We start from the raw sequence: 19238 nt of genomic DNA, 5'->3' as shown, positions 1-19238 counted from the left end.
GAGGGACACCTGTGGGTCTTGTGAGGGTGCTGAGCTTGAGGCTGGGTGTGGATTGCCAGTTTGCACTCTCCAGGTAAGACTCTGAGCAGGTTGTTTCAATGAAGGTGAGATGTCAGGGCTGACAGTGCTACTGCCTGTCTGTGTCTGAAGGAGCTACACCAGTGGTTCTCAACCTTGGCTGCACATTAGAATCACCTGGGAATCTTTTTAAAATCCTGATTTCTGGGCCTCATCCTCCGGAAATTCTGTTTCTTTGTTATGGGGTGAGGCCACAACGTTAGTAACAAAGAAACAGAATTTCCAGAGAATGAGCCCCAGAAATCAGGATATTAAAAAGATTCCCAGGTGATTCTAATGTGCAGCCAAGGTTAAGAACCACTGAGCTACACCAAGGATGGCCTAAAGCCTGCGGGAGGAGAAAGTTGGTTTTAGGGAAAGAATTGAGCTCTCATAGTGGCTGGTGGGGAGGTCAGGGACATTACCCATTAACAGTCATCTCGTGGGAGTGGGTGGTACAGCTGATGGGAGACTTTGGGCCAACTGGGGTCATGGCAGAGGGCTGCCTGTCGTGGGGGGCGGTGAGAGCCATGGTGGGTTCACAGGTCACTCTTCTTATTGCTCCTGTAAACTGCAGTCACTCAAGTTCAGGTGTGTGTTCCTCCTGAAGTGCCTCAATAGCTCAGGGGCTTGATCAGGACCCAGTAGTTCATGGTCAGCCATGGGAAGCCTCTATCCATGTAAAACCTGAATAACTTACGTTCTTCAGTTATTAATTTTAATGAAATGTCTGTGAAAAATGCTGACTTTTTCAGAATAAAAGGTCATGTTAGTATCATTTCTGTTTTGCATTTATTATAGGACCTAGTGTACAGTCTTTATACTACTGAGCAAATAAGGGATTTAAATTCCAATTAACCTCAATTTTGGATGACCTTATGTAAATTTCATGCCAACAAATGATCATACAGAAAGTAATTGTAGATATCTGTTAAAATTGGCTGTAGAACCAAAGGAACTAACTGACGATATAGGTATTCTTTCTGTTGAAAAACTGTGTATTTTATAATAACTTTATGAGTATTTCCCCATTGGTATTTTTTAAATAGCCAGTTCCTAACACAGTGAAAAAAGCATTTAGTTGCCATATTGGAATCTATACTTTTAACTCCTCAGAATGTTCATCTTCTGGGTAAAACAGATGCTTTTGACATTTACCTTTCTTAGTAGCACTGAATTACTCCTGATTTTCTTTTGGTTTGTAGGTCTTATCCAGCCCATTCCAAGAAACCAGTTTTTTCAAAGCTATTTTAATAATAATTTTGTAAATGAAGCAGATAGACCATACAAGTGTTTTTACTGTCATCGTGCATATAAAAAATCTTGCCACCTTAAGCAGCACATCAGGTAAGGTTGCACATTAGAAAATGGAATCTGGGATAATGACAGTGATCTGGTGGTCTGGTGACTGGTAGAAATATGAAAGGTGGATGGCTATGTTAGCCTTTGGAATTTCAAGTGTCACATTTGACCCTAAATATTTATTGGTAATTTATATTTTTATTCCTTAGTATCTTGACAAAATATTTTAGCCGGAAATTGCCACTGAATTTTATTTACACTCCTATTATATTTAAGTATTTGCAATTTCTAGGACATGTTGAAGAAGTATTTGCTTTGTTTCATTAGAATTATGCTCTTTCACATTTTTTCAGGTATATCAGAGTTTAGGTTGATTTTTGGTGCTAGCAATAATGAAAGGAAAGTAGAAACTTCACCAAGGGAGAACAGAAGTCATGAGAAAAGCATAGAGCCCAGAGAAGCCTGGGGCTCCAGTTTGTCTCAATTGCACATAATTGAGGCTGCATCTCGGGTGTTTTTGCTGGTGGAAGGGAGAGCGATGTCTGCTGCTTAATGAGACTCTGTGCAAGAGTGCGGTCTGAGTTACAAAGCATTTGAAAGTATCAGGAGTTCACTCATTCATTAACATACTTATTTGTTTTAGATCGCACACAGGTGAGAAGCCGTTTAAATGCTCTCAGTGTGGAAGAGGCTTTGTTTCTGCAGGAGTGCTCAAAGCACACGTCCGAACACACACGGGACTGAAGTCATTCAAGTGTCTGATCTGTAACGGAGCTTTCACCACTGGCGGCAGCTTGCGGCGGCACATGGGCATCCACAATGACCTACGGCCCTACATGTGTCCCTATTGCCAGAAGACCTTTAAGACCTCCCTGAACTGCAAAAAGCACATGAAAACCCATCGGTAGGTACAGTTCTGACGGTCACTCCAATAGCCCTTATAATTCCTTTTCGTGCTGAAGAGTGTTCTTGAGAAATAGTTGTCTTTGACTCCTGTGTTATTACTTCTAGTCTGAGGTGTATTGGCTAAAAAACTAATGTTAGTGTCTAAGGATTTATTGAGAACCACAGGCATTTTTAATTTTAATATCTAATATAATCCTGAGGTACTTCATATTGGGCTAAATATTCTGTAACTTCTCTGTTAAAACCGATAGTAACAAGATGTAATGCTAGACTATGTCTAGTGTAATTAATTAGGTAGTGAAGATTTCAAAAAGACAACAGTGGTCCACCCTATGATTCTAGGTATATCATCAGTGTATGGAATGGTTCTTAGTCTGTGTTGTTATTTAAAAGAATACACATTTTAGCCACCATATAAATCCATCATTAAAGTAGACATACATTTTTACTTGATGAGCGGGCTCTTTCATTTCTGAATGGAGTGATCCAGCCAACTCTGGCTGACCTGCTTTTCTGGTGGTATCTGGAGCTTGTTCAGTAGGTATTTCTGTGAAGCCACAGAATTCTGTTTGTAATGGAAAGCCTTGGTAAGGCAACATCCAAGGAGACTTTGAAAGTAAGAATTACCAGGCCTATCATAGCAGAATACTAACCCTTCTGCCCTTAGAACATTTACTTTTAGACAGTATTTTAACCCAGGGGTCTCTGCTCAGACATCACCTACAATACCAACCCCCAGTGTTAGAGTAAGTTAGCTGTGACAAGTTATCTGGTGTCACCCACCTGGCTACCTCAGCACACCTGACAGAATTGACCTTCTTGAGTGTCACAGGTGATTCCTTACCCCAGAAGTTTAACTGCTTCTGGAGACCATCTGGGGAATATGACATTGGTGGTGTCAGTCTAGAGCAGGGGTTGGGATGTCCAGGCCCGAGAAATCATTTGGTCTGGCCCTACCAAGGCAACCACAGGCAGGACTCGAAATTCAATAAATCTAAGAGCTTTTTTTATAGCAACATAAATTTATATTGAGTGAATTATATTAAGCGGATGATGTTATAAATACCCAAATGGCCTTTGGCAGAAAAAAGGTTTCCCACCTCTGGTCTAGAGGAAGCTTGCTGTTACATATCCAGTTATACTTTATTGCTTTTAGGGAAGAAATTACATGCTTCCTAGGCATTCAGGACCTGGGGTTTCCTAGGTTCAGGGTGCTCAAGCCACTGTGCTCTGCTCATGGCAGCCAGAAGCCTGATACCGTCCTGCTCAGAGGCGTGGAGCGTGGGCACCATCGTGCTCCGTGCGTGGTGAAGAGTATTTCCCTCTGTCAGGAAAACAGCCTTTGTAATGCACTCTTTGTGGTGGTGGTGATAGCACGGTAAGGCCCTTAGGTGTGGACTCAATGGCCAGCAACAAAGTTCCTGGGAAATAGGTCAGCATTTTGGCTGGGTCACCGCTGTTAGGTGGAATGTCACATTGGCCACTGCTTCTCAGGATTCCACAGTGACTTTAGGAGATGGGTGTGTGGCTAAGGTGGACAGTCTAAAGACTGGCAGGTCTACCCTTGCAGGGATGGCATTTCTCTCGGGGAGTGTGTGCACTTCAAACCTGCCAGTGAGCAGAGCAGCTGCAGTGTTTCAGCCCTTGTGGGAAGTGTGGTGATTCCTAAAGCACTGTAACACTGAAAACAGGTCTAAAAGGTTCCTGTAGTAAGAGCCATGAAAAAATCCCAAGCCAACAAACAGAAAACTGGCAGTACCATCTCCTTGCCTAGGGGCCTGTGGAGAAGACACGATACACCATGATGTCACTGTGCAGTCACTATTATGGTCTGTGTGACAACTAGGCCCCAAGTCCTCGCTATTTTTTATTATGTTCTTGTTCCCCTTCCTCAGCAAAAGTCATTGAGAGGTGATAATTTTTTTTTTTTTAATCCTCACTTGAGGATATTTTTTCCATTGATTTTTTTTAGAGAAAATGGAAAGGAGAGGAGAGGAGAAGGAAGAGGAGAGGGAGAAACATGGATGTGAGAGAGACTCATCAATTGGTTGCCTTCCGCTCATGCCCTGACTGGAGCCAGGGATCAAACCTGCAAACAAGGTACGTGCCCTTGGCCCGGAATTGAACCTACAACCCTTCAGTCCCAGCGCCGATGCTCTAACCACTAAGCAACCGGTCAGGGCAAGAAGTGATGATTTTTGATATCATGAAGTGAAAAGGTTTTGTTTGGAGCTACGAATGGAATTTGAGTTGGCAGGTGCCTAAAATTCTGGAATGGAACATAGGGAGCAGCTCTTTATGGGTCTGATAATGATGTCTTAGCAGACAGGTCACTCTTGTCTGAGATCATGTGTAGCCTGTTTAGCAGGTAATTGTTTCAGTTGTTTTTTAAGTTCTTTGATTTATTCACCTGAATTTATTGCTTAATTTTCTCTTTGACAGCGAAATTGTTGACGTTGATGAAAATATACTTGATATATTTTTGTATAGTAAAATCACAGTATTAACCTGTGTAATGATTTTGCAAAATAGCAGAGTGGCCGCATGCCTCCTGGTCTGCTCTGTGAAGCATCGGGTCATTGGTCACAAAGATGTCTGTGGCCCGGCTATGAGACAACAGGTCATAGGACTTGGTTCCTATCCATACACCAAAGTGTTTATAATATTAAAATCAGTCTGTAAAGGTGCTGTCTCATTTTGTACAATTCTTTTTCTGAAACTTTAACTCACTAGAATTTGTGTTGGGAGAGTTTTACTTTGAAACATGTGGCAGGTTTTTAAATTTTTTATTCACTTAAAAATTCTGGGATGTTGCCCTTCACTCTCAGTTTGCTGCCTCTGTGTCCCCATACCTGTCGAAGGCACCGAGGCAGCGTGATTGATTATTCTTCAGAATCATAACAGTATTTAATTTTTACCTGGATTACCATTGTGACTTCAAAATGAAAACATTTAAAGTAAAGATGTAACTTAATTCAGTTATTACGTAGTAGTAGTAGTAATTTTATGATTTAATAAAGCACAGATTTCTCCTGAGCCTCTCTACCTGTCCCTGCTTCAGCATCTAACTTGCTGCTCATGGTTGGTTTTTTGAAGCTATGAGCTTGCTCAGCAGCTACAGCAGCACCAAGAAGCCGCCTCGCTGGACGGCAGTGCCGTGGACCAGCAGGGTGTGCACGTGACCACTCAGATGCAGGTGGAGGTCCAGAGCGACGAGCTGCAGCCACCTGTGGACGCCGTCACTGCAAACCCTGATGCCATGCTCGACCTGGAGCCTCAGCATGTCGTAGGTGCAGAAGACACGGGGCTGGGCCAGCAATTGGCAGAGCCGCCTCTGGAGGCAGATGAAGGTACACATGTCAGGGTTTGACTTCTAGAACCATCGTGTAGTGCCTTAGCCCTCATTCTCACTCAGGTGCTATGGTGTCTCCATCTCTGACCAGGTCATAGAGTGTGGTGTGTCTGTGTGTGAGAGTTTGATGTGAGACAGGACTTTTTGATACCTGTCTTTCCTGTAACCTACCAGATCCCTTAGTATGTTGCAAAATGTTTCATTTCCAGTAAGTATCCATCTGTTAAATCATTGCTATTCTGGTACATTGCCATCCCAGGCTACTGCAGGTCTGCAAACAGTTTGTCACTGGTCTGCAAGGAACTCACGCTCCAAAACAACATGTTGCTTCCTCCGTCAACAGAGTCTCACTACGAAAATGTCAGCGCGACTGTGGACAGTGAGCTTAGTGCCACTGTAGATTGTATCTGGCTCAGGCTTCTCTCTCGTACAGGCCTGTTAGCAGGCTAGTCCGCTGGCCAATTTACTGTTTTGTAGATGTCCCAAAATATATTTAATCTTTGAGCAGGATTTTGTAGTTTGTATCCTTTCTGTTTCCTGGAAGAATGCACATCCACAAAGGTTTTAAGCAGTTGCTGGCTGGCTGCGTTTAGAACTTCACAGAAGACTGTCTGAATGTCCGGGTGCTGTGAAGTGCTCTGAAGCACAGGTGAAAGTGTTCAGATTGGTAGGCTGGAAATAACTTGCACTTCTTTTTGTGTTCTTGTTCCCAGACAGGTTTGTGGCTCCGCAGCTACCAGGGCACATGGACCAGTTTGAAGAGCAGGCTCCTCCGCAGCAGTCCTTCGAACCGGCTGGCTTATCACAGGGTAAGTGCTGGCTTCAAGTGGGGTTGTCATGCGTTGTGCTCACAACCTGGTGTTTCTTCTAAGGCCCTCTGATATCAGTGGTTTTAAACCAGAGAGTTTTTTGCATGACGTGTGTGTGTGTGTGTGTGTGTGTGTGTGTGTGTGTGCGCGCGCTCGCTCTTTTGTGGCACACTCACATTTTCTGGAAAGCGACTTTAACAACCATTTTATGTGCAGTATATAGCCAGGAAAAAGGGGCTGAGTAGAAATGGAGACTTAGGGGTAACTGGGTGTTGGCGGCGGGCTTGTGGGCCTCTGCACTGCAAGGCGTGTGCTGAGCACAGCCTCCCGCCTGTTCACAGATGATTCTAGAGAATCCTGGTAAGAACTTTCACTTGATTGCAACTCAGAAATAGCAACATTCCTATAAACATCTTTCGTTATAAAACTAACTTTTTTTGTGTGCCTTTTTTTGTGTAACTCATAATTTTTGTAGAACTCGTTCTCTAATTTATTTTAGATTTTACAGTAACGGATACATACAATCAGCAGACTCAGTTTCCACCTGTGCAGCAGTTGCAGGATTCTAGTACGCTGGAGTCTCAGGCCCTGTCCACAACTTTCCATGAGCAGAACCTACTTCCAGTTCCCAGCTCCGATCCTATGAACGTGGTGAGTATTTATGGCAGGGACACTTGTCCTTATTGAGCACATCCTTTTATTTATTTATTTTTTTATTGCTTAAAGTATTACAAAGGGTATTACATAGGTGTCCATTTTATCCCCCCGCCCTAGACAGTCCCCTAGCCTCCCCTATCCGCCAATGTCTTATGTCCACTGGTTATGCTTATATGCATGCATACAAGTCCTTTAGTTGATCTCTTACCCCCCTACCTTCTGCCCCGCAACCCTCCCCGGCCTTCCTGCTGCAGTTTGACAATCTGTTTGAGGCAGCTCTGCCTCTGTATCTATTATTGTTCGAAAGTTTATAATGGTCTCTATTATCCATGAATGAGTGAGATCATGTGGTATTTTTCCTTCATTGACTGGCTTATTTCACTTAGCATAATGCTCTCCAGTTCCATCCATGACGTTGCAAATGGTAAGAGTTCCTTCCTTTTTAGAGCAGCATAGTATTCCATCGTGTAGATGTACCACAGTTTTCTAATCCATTCATCTACTGATGGGCACTTAGGCTGTTTCCAGATCTTAGCTATGGTGAATTGTGAGCACATCCTTTTATTCTTCAGTGTAAGTATTTAGGATTCGCCTACTTAAGAGGGCATATTAACTGTTTATAATTAAGATTATTGTGTTAGCTGTGAAAACTTACATGTTTAGTATATAGGGCTTTCTTTTTCCTTAAAACTTTAATTTTACTAAAAGATTTCCTTAGCTTGATGTGGCTTTACCTTTTCAGTTAAACGTCAGGCTGGCCAGTGGAGTGCTGTATAATAACATCTGAAGAATATTATTACTTTAGTCACAAAACCAAACATTTTTACGTGTGCATTCTTAAACATGTTAGAATGAAAATATAATGAGTATTGACATATGAAAAATAAATATTTGAATGCATAATCTTAAAAACTTTATCTCTTAGTTAACTTGAAGACATTAGTTTTGGTTTTGATTTTTCCATTTTGGAAAATTTTCAGTAGTTGTAAAAACGATTGTCCAATCAATATTCTCACTATTTAAAAGCTTCTTCTGGTAGCCTCGCTGCCGCTGTGGGCTTGGGTTGGTGGGAGTGCTCTCCGTAGGCACATGGCTGCCCCTGTAGTATTCTGTTCTCTTTCTCCCGTGATTTTGTGATGATCCAGGAGATTTAATATTTTCAGAAAGTAGGCCTTTAAGTCACTGTCAGAGTAGAGTAGATGAAGGGTGATCTCTTATTAAGAACTCTTTTTGTGCTTGATTAAACTTTGTATTAAAATAGGTTAATGGGGAGTAAATAAAATAAGTGTTTTATAAAATTGGTGTAAGTGGTTTCTATTATTAATCTGGCCCAGTGACTGCAGTGAACTATTTGGAGTTTCTCCCTTTTAACTCCACATTTATGAATGTTCATTTTCTTGGTTGTTAGTTGTTTTGCATTTATTCATAGATATTCAGAGAGCCTGCTTTATACTTCTGTTAAATTTCAGACGGCTCCTTTGATTCAAGAGCCATCCCAAGAGGAGCTCGACCTGCCGCCGCCACGCCGCCAATTCCTGGAGGACAGTGAGGACCAGAGCCGGCGCTCCTACAGGTATACACACCTGCTCGATGGCCAACTAATACCGCCTGCAGCAGCTGCTGAGTGCAACTGCTTCACCAGTCCAAGGGCTCTGCAGTTTAACTCTCTTAACACCTCTGGAGATAGGTTCCATTATCATCCCCATTTTACAAATAAAGCATCAGGGACAAAGACATTTGCTTGCTAAAATTTCTACAGCTGGTAAGTGTCAGGGCCACAGTCTGGATGTAGTAGCCTCTCCCTGGCCTGTACATTTCTGCTCAGCTGTATCTTCCTGTCACCACTATAAGCCATTACTGTGTTTGCAGAAATAACTTAAATTTATATTGTGCCTTTCTGCCCAAGGCTCTCCTGTGATCTATATAAAACAACCTGCGTGCCAGGTACAATATGATTATAAAGACAGTTTTTAAAAATCCATTCATTTGCTCATTCTCCCTCCTTCCATCCACCCGCTCACCATCCACCCAGCAGTGTGTGCTGAGCAATCTCAAGGAATCACATACTGCTGTGGATGCTCCGAATACCTGGTGAGAAAAACAGACAAGGTTTATGCCTCAGCTCAGGCTAGGACAGTGAATAAAATACATGTGTTTTTATACAGTTAAACATGAGTATGTATGTAATAAGAAAGTGTATTGTCTTTATAGAGACTGTCTTGAGCTTCTAATATTTTAATAATATTATTTGCTTAAAATACTTTTAAAGTTTATAATTTTTTTCAGAGCCATTTAAGAAAAGTATATGTCTCATTATTTACTCTTAAAAAAGATGGGAGTTACCTTACCACAAATGAGTAGTCTTAATTCAAGCTTTGAAAATGGGTTAGTTTTGCTGTTATTATGAAGCTTATACTTTTTGGGAGGCCAAGGAAGTCCTTTGTTTTATTTTCATAGGATTTGTTTCTTGTACAAGATCGCAAGTGCTCTGAACTGGTGTTCTTATGCGTTAGAGTCTGTACTTTCAGAAGTGTGTCATCCTGAGGTCTTCATGAATTTGCAAATTCAAAAATATATCAGAGCAGGAGTTTGGAATCTGGAGTCTGTGCCCTCTTAGGGGGACACATAGATTAGCTTTGAGGGTCTGTGATGCTCTTAATGTTTCATTCACACTTTTATTTAGTCAATAAGTACTTGTTTGGTAATGTTTAATTTGGGGTTTTGCATTGGCATTTTAAGTGAGATAGTCTAATGTTTGGCCATGAACCCTCCGTGACATCGCCTGGGCAATCCTGCACGTCTAGCTTTGCACCCTTCATTCAGCCTTTATTAAGAACCTGTTAGGTGCCAAGCACTAGGGCTGGATTAGTGAGCAAAACAGGAGAAGCCCTCAGTCCTCTTGGAGTCGACATGCTAATAGATAAAAAGCTGAATGAAAGGAGGTGCAGCTGGTAAGTGACAGGGCCAAGGTCTGGATGCAGCAGCCAAATGAAAGGAAGTACACAGGGCCTGGAACGACACACAGGGCAGGTGCTGAGAGCCGTCTGTCCACATAGCTGACTGAGGAGTGATTGTTGCTGTCAAGGGGAGTGTGTGATTCTGGATCCATTTAGAAGGCATAACCTCCAGAATTTATGATAGGTAAAGATATGGGAGAAATAAGAGTTAGGGGTGGCCACTAGGTTGATCTGAGCAACTAGACTGATGGAATTACCATCCCTGGAAGGGGAAGACCCTCAGGTGAATGGGCTTGGGTGTCAACACCAGGACTTGATTGAGTGTCATTAGGATTGATATTCAAGGAATAACCTCACCAGGGCAGTTTCTAATACCAGATTGGAATTAAGGTGCGAGGTCTGGGCTGGAAGGACACATTTTGGAGTTATCAGGGTGGAGACTAATGTTTAAAGCCACAGTGCATGTCCATCAAAAAGAGAAAGGGCTCAAATATTGCACCCTTGGATGCTGCACTTCGGATGAGCGTGGTGAGGATGGCCAGCTATTGGGTTCTCACAGGGTCAGAGGTATATCCCCCAAGACATTGAGAACATGGAGCCTAGAATGTTAATTGTGTACTTCTTTTATCATATTACTAGAGACCCCGTGCACAAAATTCATGCACTGGGGGAGGGGAGGAGGGTGGAATCTCTCAGCCCAGCCTGCACCCTCTCACAGTCCAGGAGCCCTCAGGGGGGTGTCAGATATCCATGGGAGAGGCTCCTGCCACCGCCGCTGCACTTGCCAGCAGTGAGCCTGACTCAGGGCTTGTGGCTGAGCGGCACTCCCCCTGTGGGAGCGCACTGACCACCAGGGGGCAGCTCCTGCGTTGAGCGTCTGCCCCCGGTGGTCAGTTTGTGTCATAGTGACCAGTCATTCCCAGTTGTTCTGCTGTTAGAGTCAGTTTGCATATGACCCTTTTATTATATAGGATAGAGGCCTGGTGCACGGGTGGGGGCCGGCTGGTTTGCCCTGAAAGGTGTCCTGGATCAGGGTGGGGGTCCCGCTGGGGTGCCTGGACAGCCTGGGTGAGGCGCTGATGGCTGTTTTCAGGCTGTTCAAGTCCCTTCTCTCCCTGCCCCGTGGGGACCCTCACCCCATGGAGGTTTGGCCAGTGTGGGTGAGGGGCTGATGGCTGTTTGCAGGCTGGCCACACTCCCTTTAGGGTTGGGGGTCCCCACTGGGGCACCTGGCCAGTCTGGGTGAGTGGCTGAGGGCCATTTTCAGGCTGGCCAAGCACCCTGGCGATGGAAGCTCCCAGCCTCTCCTTTTTTTTTTTTTTATTCTGGGATTTATTTACCTTCTATAATTGAAAATTTGTTGCCTTTAGCAGAGGCCTGCAGAAAGCTTGGCTTCCTCCATCACCAGGGGAAACCCACTCCTGCTGGCTCCAGCTCCGTGGTCACGTGGTCACGGCTGGCTGAAAGCAGGTATCTGGGGTTTGTTTACCTTCTATAATTGTAACTTTGTTGCTTTCAGTGGAGCTCAGAGCCGGCTCCTGCTCGCTCCAGTTCCGTGGCCACGGCTGGCTGAAAGCAGGTATCTGGGGTTTGTTTACCTTCTATAATTGTAACTTTGTTGCTTTCAGTGGAGCTCAGAGCCGGCTCCTGCTTGCTCCAGTTCCGTGGCCACGGCTGGCTGAAAGCAGGTATCTGGGGTTTATTTACCTTCTATAATGGAAACTTTGTTACTTTCAGTGGAGCTCAGAATTGGGCCGCAGCAGGCGAGGAACCTTGGCTTCCTCCATCACTGGAGCAAGCAAGCCTCCTGCTCGCTCCAGCTCCGTGGCTGCCAGCCGCCATCTTGGTTGGGGTAATTTGCATATAGTCGTTCTGATTGGCTGGTGGGTGTGGCTTAAAGCATAGCGAAAGTATGGTCAATTTGCATGTTTGTCTTTTATTAGTATAGGATTACTTTTTGTCCCATAAGTATGACAGATGTAGATGATAGTGAAGTTTCCTGAAGATGTGATTGCTGGGCAGACTCTCACTTCACAAGAGCCTTTTCTGTGGGTCCTGCACCTGGGAACTCAGCATGTCACATGATCACTGTTGGCTCCTGTGTTTTAGGTTGTTGGACAGTTTGGAAGAATAACTTTGTTGTCAGCATAGCAGGCAGGTGTAGTCCCTGGGGAGAGAGGAAATGGCATTTCACAGGCAGAGAGGGATCCCATTCAGTGTGGAAGAGTGGCCGGAGGTGAGGCGTGTGTGCTGGGGCCGGGTTGTGGCCGGATCATGAAAGTCCTGCCTCAGACTTGTCTCCAACAGGCCATTTCTTCTCGGCCCTGCCAGGATCGCTTTGCTGTGGTGGTTGATTTTAATGAATAGATGTGACTGTTTTGAAAAATTTGCTTTCCTCATTGGAGAACTTTTCTGAGCAAATACCACCTGGTTTAGTGCAACTCAATTCTCAATAGATTGTTTTCTTCTATTGACACGTGGACCAGAATCCACCTCCATCTCTTTTGCAGAATTAACTTTCAGAAATCAGCAGTGATACTGTTGGCTTGCTTTTCTATATAGTAATTTAATAGGAATCCCATGGAACTGCACCCACATATTAGAGTGAAATTTCAAAACATGTTCACAGTCGGTCAGCCTTTAGACTCTGTTGGACACTAGAGGAAAGTGAGCTCTGGCTGTGCAGGTTCCTGGTCTCAGGCAGAGGGATTCACTGACTTCCTACTATAGACTGAAACTAGGAAATGGGAAAAGTGGGGGATTATAACGGAATGAGCTTTCTAAGTCTTTTTTTTTTTTTTTAGTTTTTAATAATATATGAATAGAAATTTTGAAATGTATAATAATTTTCATTCTTAAAGCAATTTAAATATATCCCATAGCAACTGAGGGGAAGCATAATACTGTGTGTGTGTGTGTGTGTGTGTATATATATGTGTGTGTGTATATATATATATATATATATATATATATATATATTCAAAATAGCTCCAATAAAATCTGGTTTGTAAAGTGTTTTATGAATTGACTTTTCCATGTGTCTAACTCAGGAATGATTGACTTTTTTTTTTTTTTTTTTAATATTTTTATTGATTTCAGAGAGGAAGGAAGAGGGAGAGAGAGAGAAATATCAATGATGAGAGAGAATCATTGATCGGCTGCCTCCTACATGCCCCCCACTGGGGATTGAGCCTGCAACCCAGGCATGTGCCCTTGACCAGAATCCAACCTGGGATCCTTCAGTCCGCAGGCCGGCGCTCTATCCACCAAGCCAAACAGGCTAGGGCAGGAATGATTGACTCTTAAGCAAAGGAAGCTTCCAGTGTCTCATGACTTAGTAAAGAAAACAACATATAGTAGATTTCTTTGTTCTCTAAAGAAAGACTATAGTAAAATACTATACCTGCTAGGGAATCCCTGTAGGATTTACTGAGTATGTTTAACCCTACAAATACTTTGAGCAGAATTGTTACTGCTAATATTATATAGTGTCATGTGTTGGAGATCCCCTAGTTTCTGACCACAGTTCGATTGGGGTGGACCTCGTGCTTGTTTTCATCCCAGAGGTAACATCTCACTTGTGCTGTGAGTTCACAGAGCCTGTGCCTTCCTTTGTGTTACAGATGCGAGTATTGCCACAAGGGCTTTAAGAAATCCAGCCACCTGAAGCAGCATGTGCGCTCACACACGGGGGAGAAACCTTACAAATGCAAGCTCTGTGGCCGCGGCTTCGTCTCCTCCGGGGTCCTCAAGTCCCACGAGAAGACACACACAGGTCATTGCCTGCCCTGGGATTGTATGGTTCTCTATGTGTTCATGGAGTTGTGCACCACTGCCAGTATCCACTTCTGTGACAGTTTCATCACACCCAAAACAAACTTTGTACCCCTCCTTGCCTCAGCTCGACGCAACCGCCACCTGCTTTCTGTCTCTGTAGTTTCCCTTCTGGACGTTTTATGGAACTGGAATCCTACAACCTGTGGCCTTTGTCAGTGGCTTCTCTCTCTCAGTGCATGTTCACGGCTCATCCACATAGCATGGGTGTCAGGGCTTCATTCCTCTGATGCCCAGTGGTTTTCCACTGTGTGGTTAGAGCCCACATTCTGTTTCTCCACTCAGCAACACTTGAGGTGTTTACATTTGGGCTGTGCACATCTGCATGTAGATTTTCGTGTGGATATCAGTTTTTATTTCTCTGTTTAGGAGTGGAATCCTTGGCCCTATGACAATGCTGTTTACATCTTTGAGTTCACCAAACTCATTCATTGGTCCTCCAGCACTGGAGAAGGGTTTCAGTTTCACTTCTCATCATAGCTCAGTGTCTGTCTTTTATTAGGACCATCCTGAGAAGTGGGAACTGGGATCTGATTGTGGCTTAGATTCACATTTCTCTAATGGTTAATGATGTTGAGCTTCTTTTCATGTGCATATTGAGAAATGTGTATTCTAATCCTATGCCATTTTAAAATTAGATTATACTCTTATTCAGATGTAAGAATTTTTTAATAGACTGTCAGGTATATGATCTTCAGTTAAATCTATCACTTTTATCTCCTTAATACATTTAAGATATTAATAACATATCTGTTTAATATTGACATATAGTCTGTATAAGGTTTTATTTGAAAACTAGAGGCCCGGTGCATGAGTTCATGCATGGGTCGGGTCCCTCGGCCTGGCCAGCGATCAGGACCAATGGGGGCCATCTCACCTAGTCCCAATTGGGGCTGATTGGCTCTGGCTGGCCAGCGGTAGAGACTGCAGGAGGTTGGCCGGCCATGGGACACTGGCTATCAGAGAGCACTGACCACCAGGGGGCAGCTCCTGCGTTGAGCATCTGTTCCCTGGTGATCAGTGCGTGTCATATCAACCAATTCTGCCGTTTGGTCGATTTGCATATTAGGGTTTTATTATATAGGATAGCGGTGCACTGCTTAAAAACATACAATGAAACAAGGAAAGGTTTTGCAGGCTGGCCCATAGGTTGGTGGGTAGGCAGTGGCTTTAATGGTGAGAGCAGGTCACTGGAGCTCTGAAGGCCCTCTCAGGAGGCAGCAGAGCCGTTGCAGTAGAAGCCATGTGCCTTGATCCTGTGGGTTTAGGAAGTCGGGGTGGCCCCTCTGTGAAGAAAAGACAGGTCAGAGGGAAGTGCCCTTTTTGGCTTGCTTCCGTGTCATCAGGAGAGTGGCCTTCTTGTTCAGACTTGTGTGAGAGTGAAGCTGTGTAGAGGTGTGTAGGCTCTTCCTCGGGGCCCACTCTATCTCTTGCTGTAGGATGTGAAAAAAGATGGATTTGAAAATTTCTGGAGTGGATCCCACAAACACATTGCTGGTTCAAATGTGAAAGACCAAGGGGCAGAGAGAGAAAAGCTCTTGGAGCTTTGATTTCACTGGGAGTCTCGGAAGGTGCTGTCAGTGTCCATGTTCTCAGACAGTGTCCAGCTCCTGAAAACAGGCGACCGTAGCTAATGACCAGTCTTTGACTTAGTGAGCATCTCTCTGTTGGCCTTGACTACTTACGATTCTAAGGTAACAAAATACGTGTTTTTCCTCATTCCCGATGTCACAGGAGTGAAGGCGTTCAGCTGCAGTGTTTGCAATGCTTCGTTCACGACCAACGGCAGCCTCACCAGGCACATGGCGACACACATGAGCTTGAAGCCTTACAAGTGTCCATTCTGTGAGCAGAGCTTCCGGACCACAGTCCACTGCAAAAAGCACATGCGGAGGCACCAGGCAGGCCCCTCTGCCACATCAGCGCCTGGAGAGCCCGAGGGAGGAGGAGGTATTGTCCATTTGTTGATTTAAGGCTTATTAGCCAGATGCTAATGTAGTGATAAGTTAACGCACAAGTCACAAATAAAATTAATTTTTTTCTGATTATGAAGCAGTATGTGCTCTGTGGAGCACAGATTCAGAGAGGCCCGAAGAGAAGTTCTCTCACTAGTCACCACAGACCAGTCAATCAGCCTCCAGGATGTGTAGTCTCCCTTCCACGTGGACACACGTACAGACGGAGATCTTAATTTCCTAGCCAGTAGGGGTCTGCCACAGTGCCCCGTGTAAGGTTGTGGCCCACTCAATCTTCCCTCCCCTGGTGTGTATCCTGGATGTATTTGATACTGTTAAACACAGGTCTCATCAGTTCAAGCAGCTACACGGATCCCATCATGCTTTGTTCTGTCCTCTCCTGTAGACATACGTGGAGCTTCACTCCACCTCACTGTAATAGTAAGAGCGTTCAGGGACCTGTGCTCCCCACGTTCACGGTCTCATTGAATTGACATGAGAACTATGGTTTGTGGGACTTATCTCACTTTGTACATGAGCCTGCTAAATGTTAGACAAGCTGATTTTCCCAGTAACTACAAGTAGTATGTAATTCCAACAGTATTGTTTTGTGCTTGTATTTTTTGGGCTTATCAGTTGAATTATTTTGATCAAATTCCACAAGTAAAATTACAGTGTCAAGAATGTACACATTGTATATTTTGACACAGAATGCCAGTACACAGCATTTTAGTATTTTTAACCGATGTTAGTCCATATACAGGTTGAGATATGTTAGTTTGAACACATGTCACAGGGTGTCCCCTCTGGTGTGGCAGCACTGTGTATCACACATTCATATATGTGGAACGAACCTGCCGAGACAGGGTGTGTGTTTGGCGTGTACTCAACGAGATTGTATGGTCCCTCCCCAATTGCTTACTCCCATCTGCTCTGCTGGACTGATTTCCATGGAGCTTTTTCTTCTACTTGGGGGAATACGTCTTTAAATGTACTTTACCTTCCTCAGGTAGCAAACCCAACTCCACTACAGAGCAGCTGTTCTTCTAGCTCTCCAGTAGCTGCTTCTCAGTGTGGATGTGTCTGACCTGTTATGTTTAGTCAGAGAGCTCCAGCTTGTTAATCTGATAGTACCTGGTGGAATCTTTAGCTCTTTTTTTTTTTATTGTCATTGTGATTTAGTGAAATAAAAAGAAAGAAAATAGTAACTGTTTTCCTTTCAGTGAATTGAAAAAAATATAAGCCATCCATATATTATTTCTAGAACCCCCTACTTTGCAGCCAGTGACAATAATCTCTAAGTCTAACATGTGTGCTCCTGCCCATCAATCAACAAGGCATCTAATGCCGTTAAGTCAGTGCTGTGAGGACCGATGTGGGGGCTTGTTACGGCTTCACCACACACTGTGTGATGCTCCCCTTAGGTCTTGGTGTTTTCCTACTTTGGATCAGTGACAAAAAGACCTTACATGAAATCCCTTGTCAACAGAAAAGAAGTCACCTGTTAAATTATTATTATTTTTTTTTAACCAAACCTTGTAATAGAGATTTAATTCCTTGCTGTTGCCTGATAGTAAGCCTATCTGGCCTAACAATGCTGTCTTATTTTATATCTTCTGTTTATTGTGTTATATTTCACTGCCCCTTGTTACTTAATGGCTTTTTGTTATGTTGGTTTTGTTCTGGGTTACTTTAAAATTTTTAATACAATTATCCATATTTCTTTATCAGTGTTGATGGGGCCTCCATCTGGGACCTGCTGCCCCCAGCTCTTTCCAAGTTTGTTTGAGAATGTAGAATTTGAATTCATTATATTTTCTTTTTCTGGAATTCCTACTAAAAATGGCTGTCTCCCAGGACTCTCCTTCTCTCCCTCTCCCCAACCCTTTCTTCCCTTCATTTCCTTCCTCCCCCACCCATTTCTCCCATCTTCTCATCTTTGGTCCCTATATTCTAAGAGAAATCACCCAGTTATTTTTTAAATTCACTCATTTGGTTTTAGCCACTGTCCACTTTGCTAGCTAGTGTTTCTGTTGAACTTTTTTCAAAAATTTTAGCCATCTATGCACTAGTGACCTGCTCACAGACAGACTTATCTTCCTTCTGTACATTTTCATAGCGGATTATTCTTGTTTTTAATCAGGGTGAATATGTCCTTATAGTCATTGAGAGAATACATACACACATATATATTTAAAGACATATTTTCCTTTCAGTAATTGGGGGCTGTTTGCCAGTTTATTGACTGGGCCTTTTATAGGCTGCTGCTTTTCTTTATTTGATGATAATTAATTTCCTGTCCATGTTAACAAATGGGTGACTATATTTATGAATACCCATGGCTGGTGTGGACACTGACAGGCTCAGCTCTCTGCTGGGCTGGCAGCTGCCGGTAAGAAATGAACCTTTAGGCATAGTATCCTTCTGATGTCGTGGATCCTCCCCCAAGGCGCATCCTTCTCAGACTTCCTTTCTGGTGAATGTGCTTTAGTTTCTCAGTACAATAGTGATGGGAACAATCTCTTTGAATCTCAAATGTAGCTCCACTGAGTAGTAACTAGTAAATTAGTAATTTAACCACACATACTCGTTTAGTCTAATATACTTGTTTTATGGAAACACATTTTTCATTGGGATTTGACCCTTTGCCTGTACTTCGTTTAGATATATGTATGGAGGAAGAGGAAGAAAATTCTGAAAGAAACGCATCTAGAAAGGTTCGTCCTGAGGTCATCACTTTTACAGAGGAGGAGACAGCGCAGTTAGCCAAAATCCAGCCCCAGGAAAGCGCCACAGTGTCAGAGCAGGTGCTGGTGCAGTCGGCTGCCGAGAAGGACCGCATCAGCGAGATGAAGGACCGGCAGGCCGAGCTGGAGGCTGAGCCCAGGTTCGCCAACTGCTGCTCCTACTGTCCCAAGAGCTTTAAGAAGCCCAGCGACCTTGTCAGGTAGGCATGGCCTTGTGGGTGGGCTTCATGCTCTGTGTCCCTCTGGCCATTGTCACTGCAGTCAGGGAGGCCGTTTCTAAGCCTGGTGCCACTAAAGGCACAATGACAGGTTTCCTGAGTCTCCACTTCAAGCTGCTGTAGATTTTGAGGCTTCCTTTTAAGCTCATGCAGAATGTTAATTAGAAATGTGTTTGCTCTGTAGATTGCTTTTACTTATTTCTATGTAATAGACTGTGGTAGTAGTGAAGTTCTAATTGGAGCTTAGTGATTCATTGAAGAGGACCTGGTGCAGCCTGTAGCAGGTACTGCCAGCCCCCACACTGCTGGTCTGCGAGAGCTCTTGTTTTCAGGACAGTGAGCCCTAATTTTATTGGCCTTTCAGGTTTCATGTTGTCTTTTGGATTTGTTTATGGTGTTTTTTTGCAGAGAGTGAAACTTAAAGGTTTTGTTTGGCTAAATGTA

The 19238-nt window shown here is 43.7% G+C and overlaps 1 protein-coding gene across 7 annotated transcripts in view; it reads left to right on the top strand.

Annotated features, from left to right (window-relative positions):
- The window catches only part of ZNF236 (zinc finger protein 236), an 86669-nt gene that overhangs the window by 44551 nt on the left and 22880 nt on the right, over positions 1 to 19238 (top strand). For all 7 annotated transcript variants that reach the window (XM_036321783.1, XM_036321782.1, XM_036321784.1 and 4 more), the window contains 9 exons: positions 1263 to 1404; positions 2003 to 2263; positions 5362 to 5615; positions 6331 to 6426; positions 6926 to 7077; positions 8553 to 8656; positions 13664 to 13815; positions 15609 to 15824; positions 18494 to 18776. In XM_036321783.1, the coding sequence (XP_036177676.1) occupies positions 1263 to 1404; positions 2003 to 2263; positions 5362 to 5615; positions 6331 to 6426; positions 6926 to 7077; positions 8553 to 8656; positions 13664 to 13815; positions 15609 to 15824; positions 18494 to 18776 (1660 nt within the window). The remainder of the gene's footprint in view (positions 1 to 1262; positions 1405 to 2002; positions 2264 to 5361; positions 5616 to 6330; positions 6427 to 6925; positions 7078 to 8552; positions 8657 to 13663; positions 13816 to 15608; positions 15825 to 18493; positions 18777 to 19238) is intronic.

This window comes from Myotis myotis, unplaced genomic scaffold, assembly GCF_014108235.1.
Source record: "Myotis myotis isolate mMyoMyo1 unplaced genomic scaffold, mMyoMyo1.p scaffold_m19_p_9, whole genome shotgun sequence".
NCBI classification, from domain to species: Eukaryota; Metazoa; Chordata; class Mammalia; order Chiroptera; family Vespertilionidae; genus Myotis; species Myotis myotis.
This window is presented reverse-complemented; position numbering and strand designations above follow the sequence as displayed.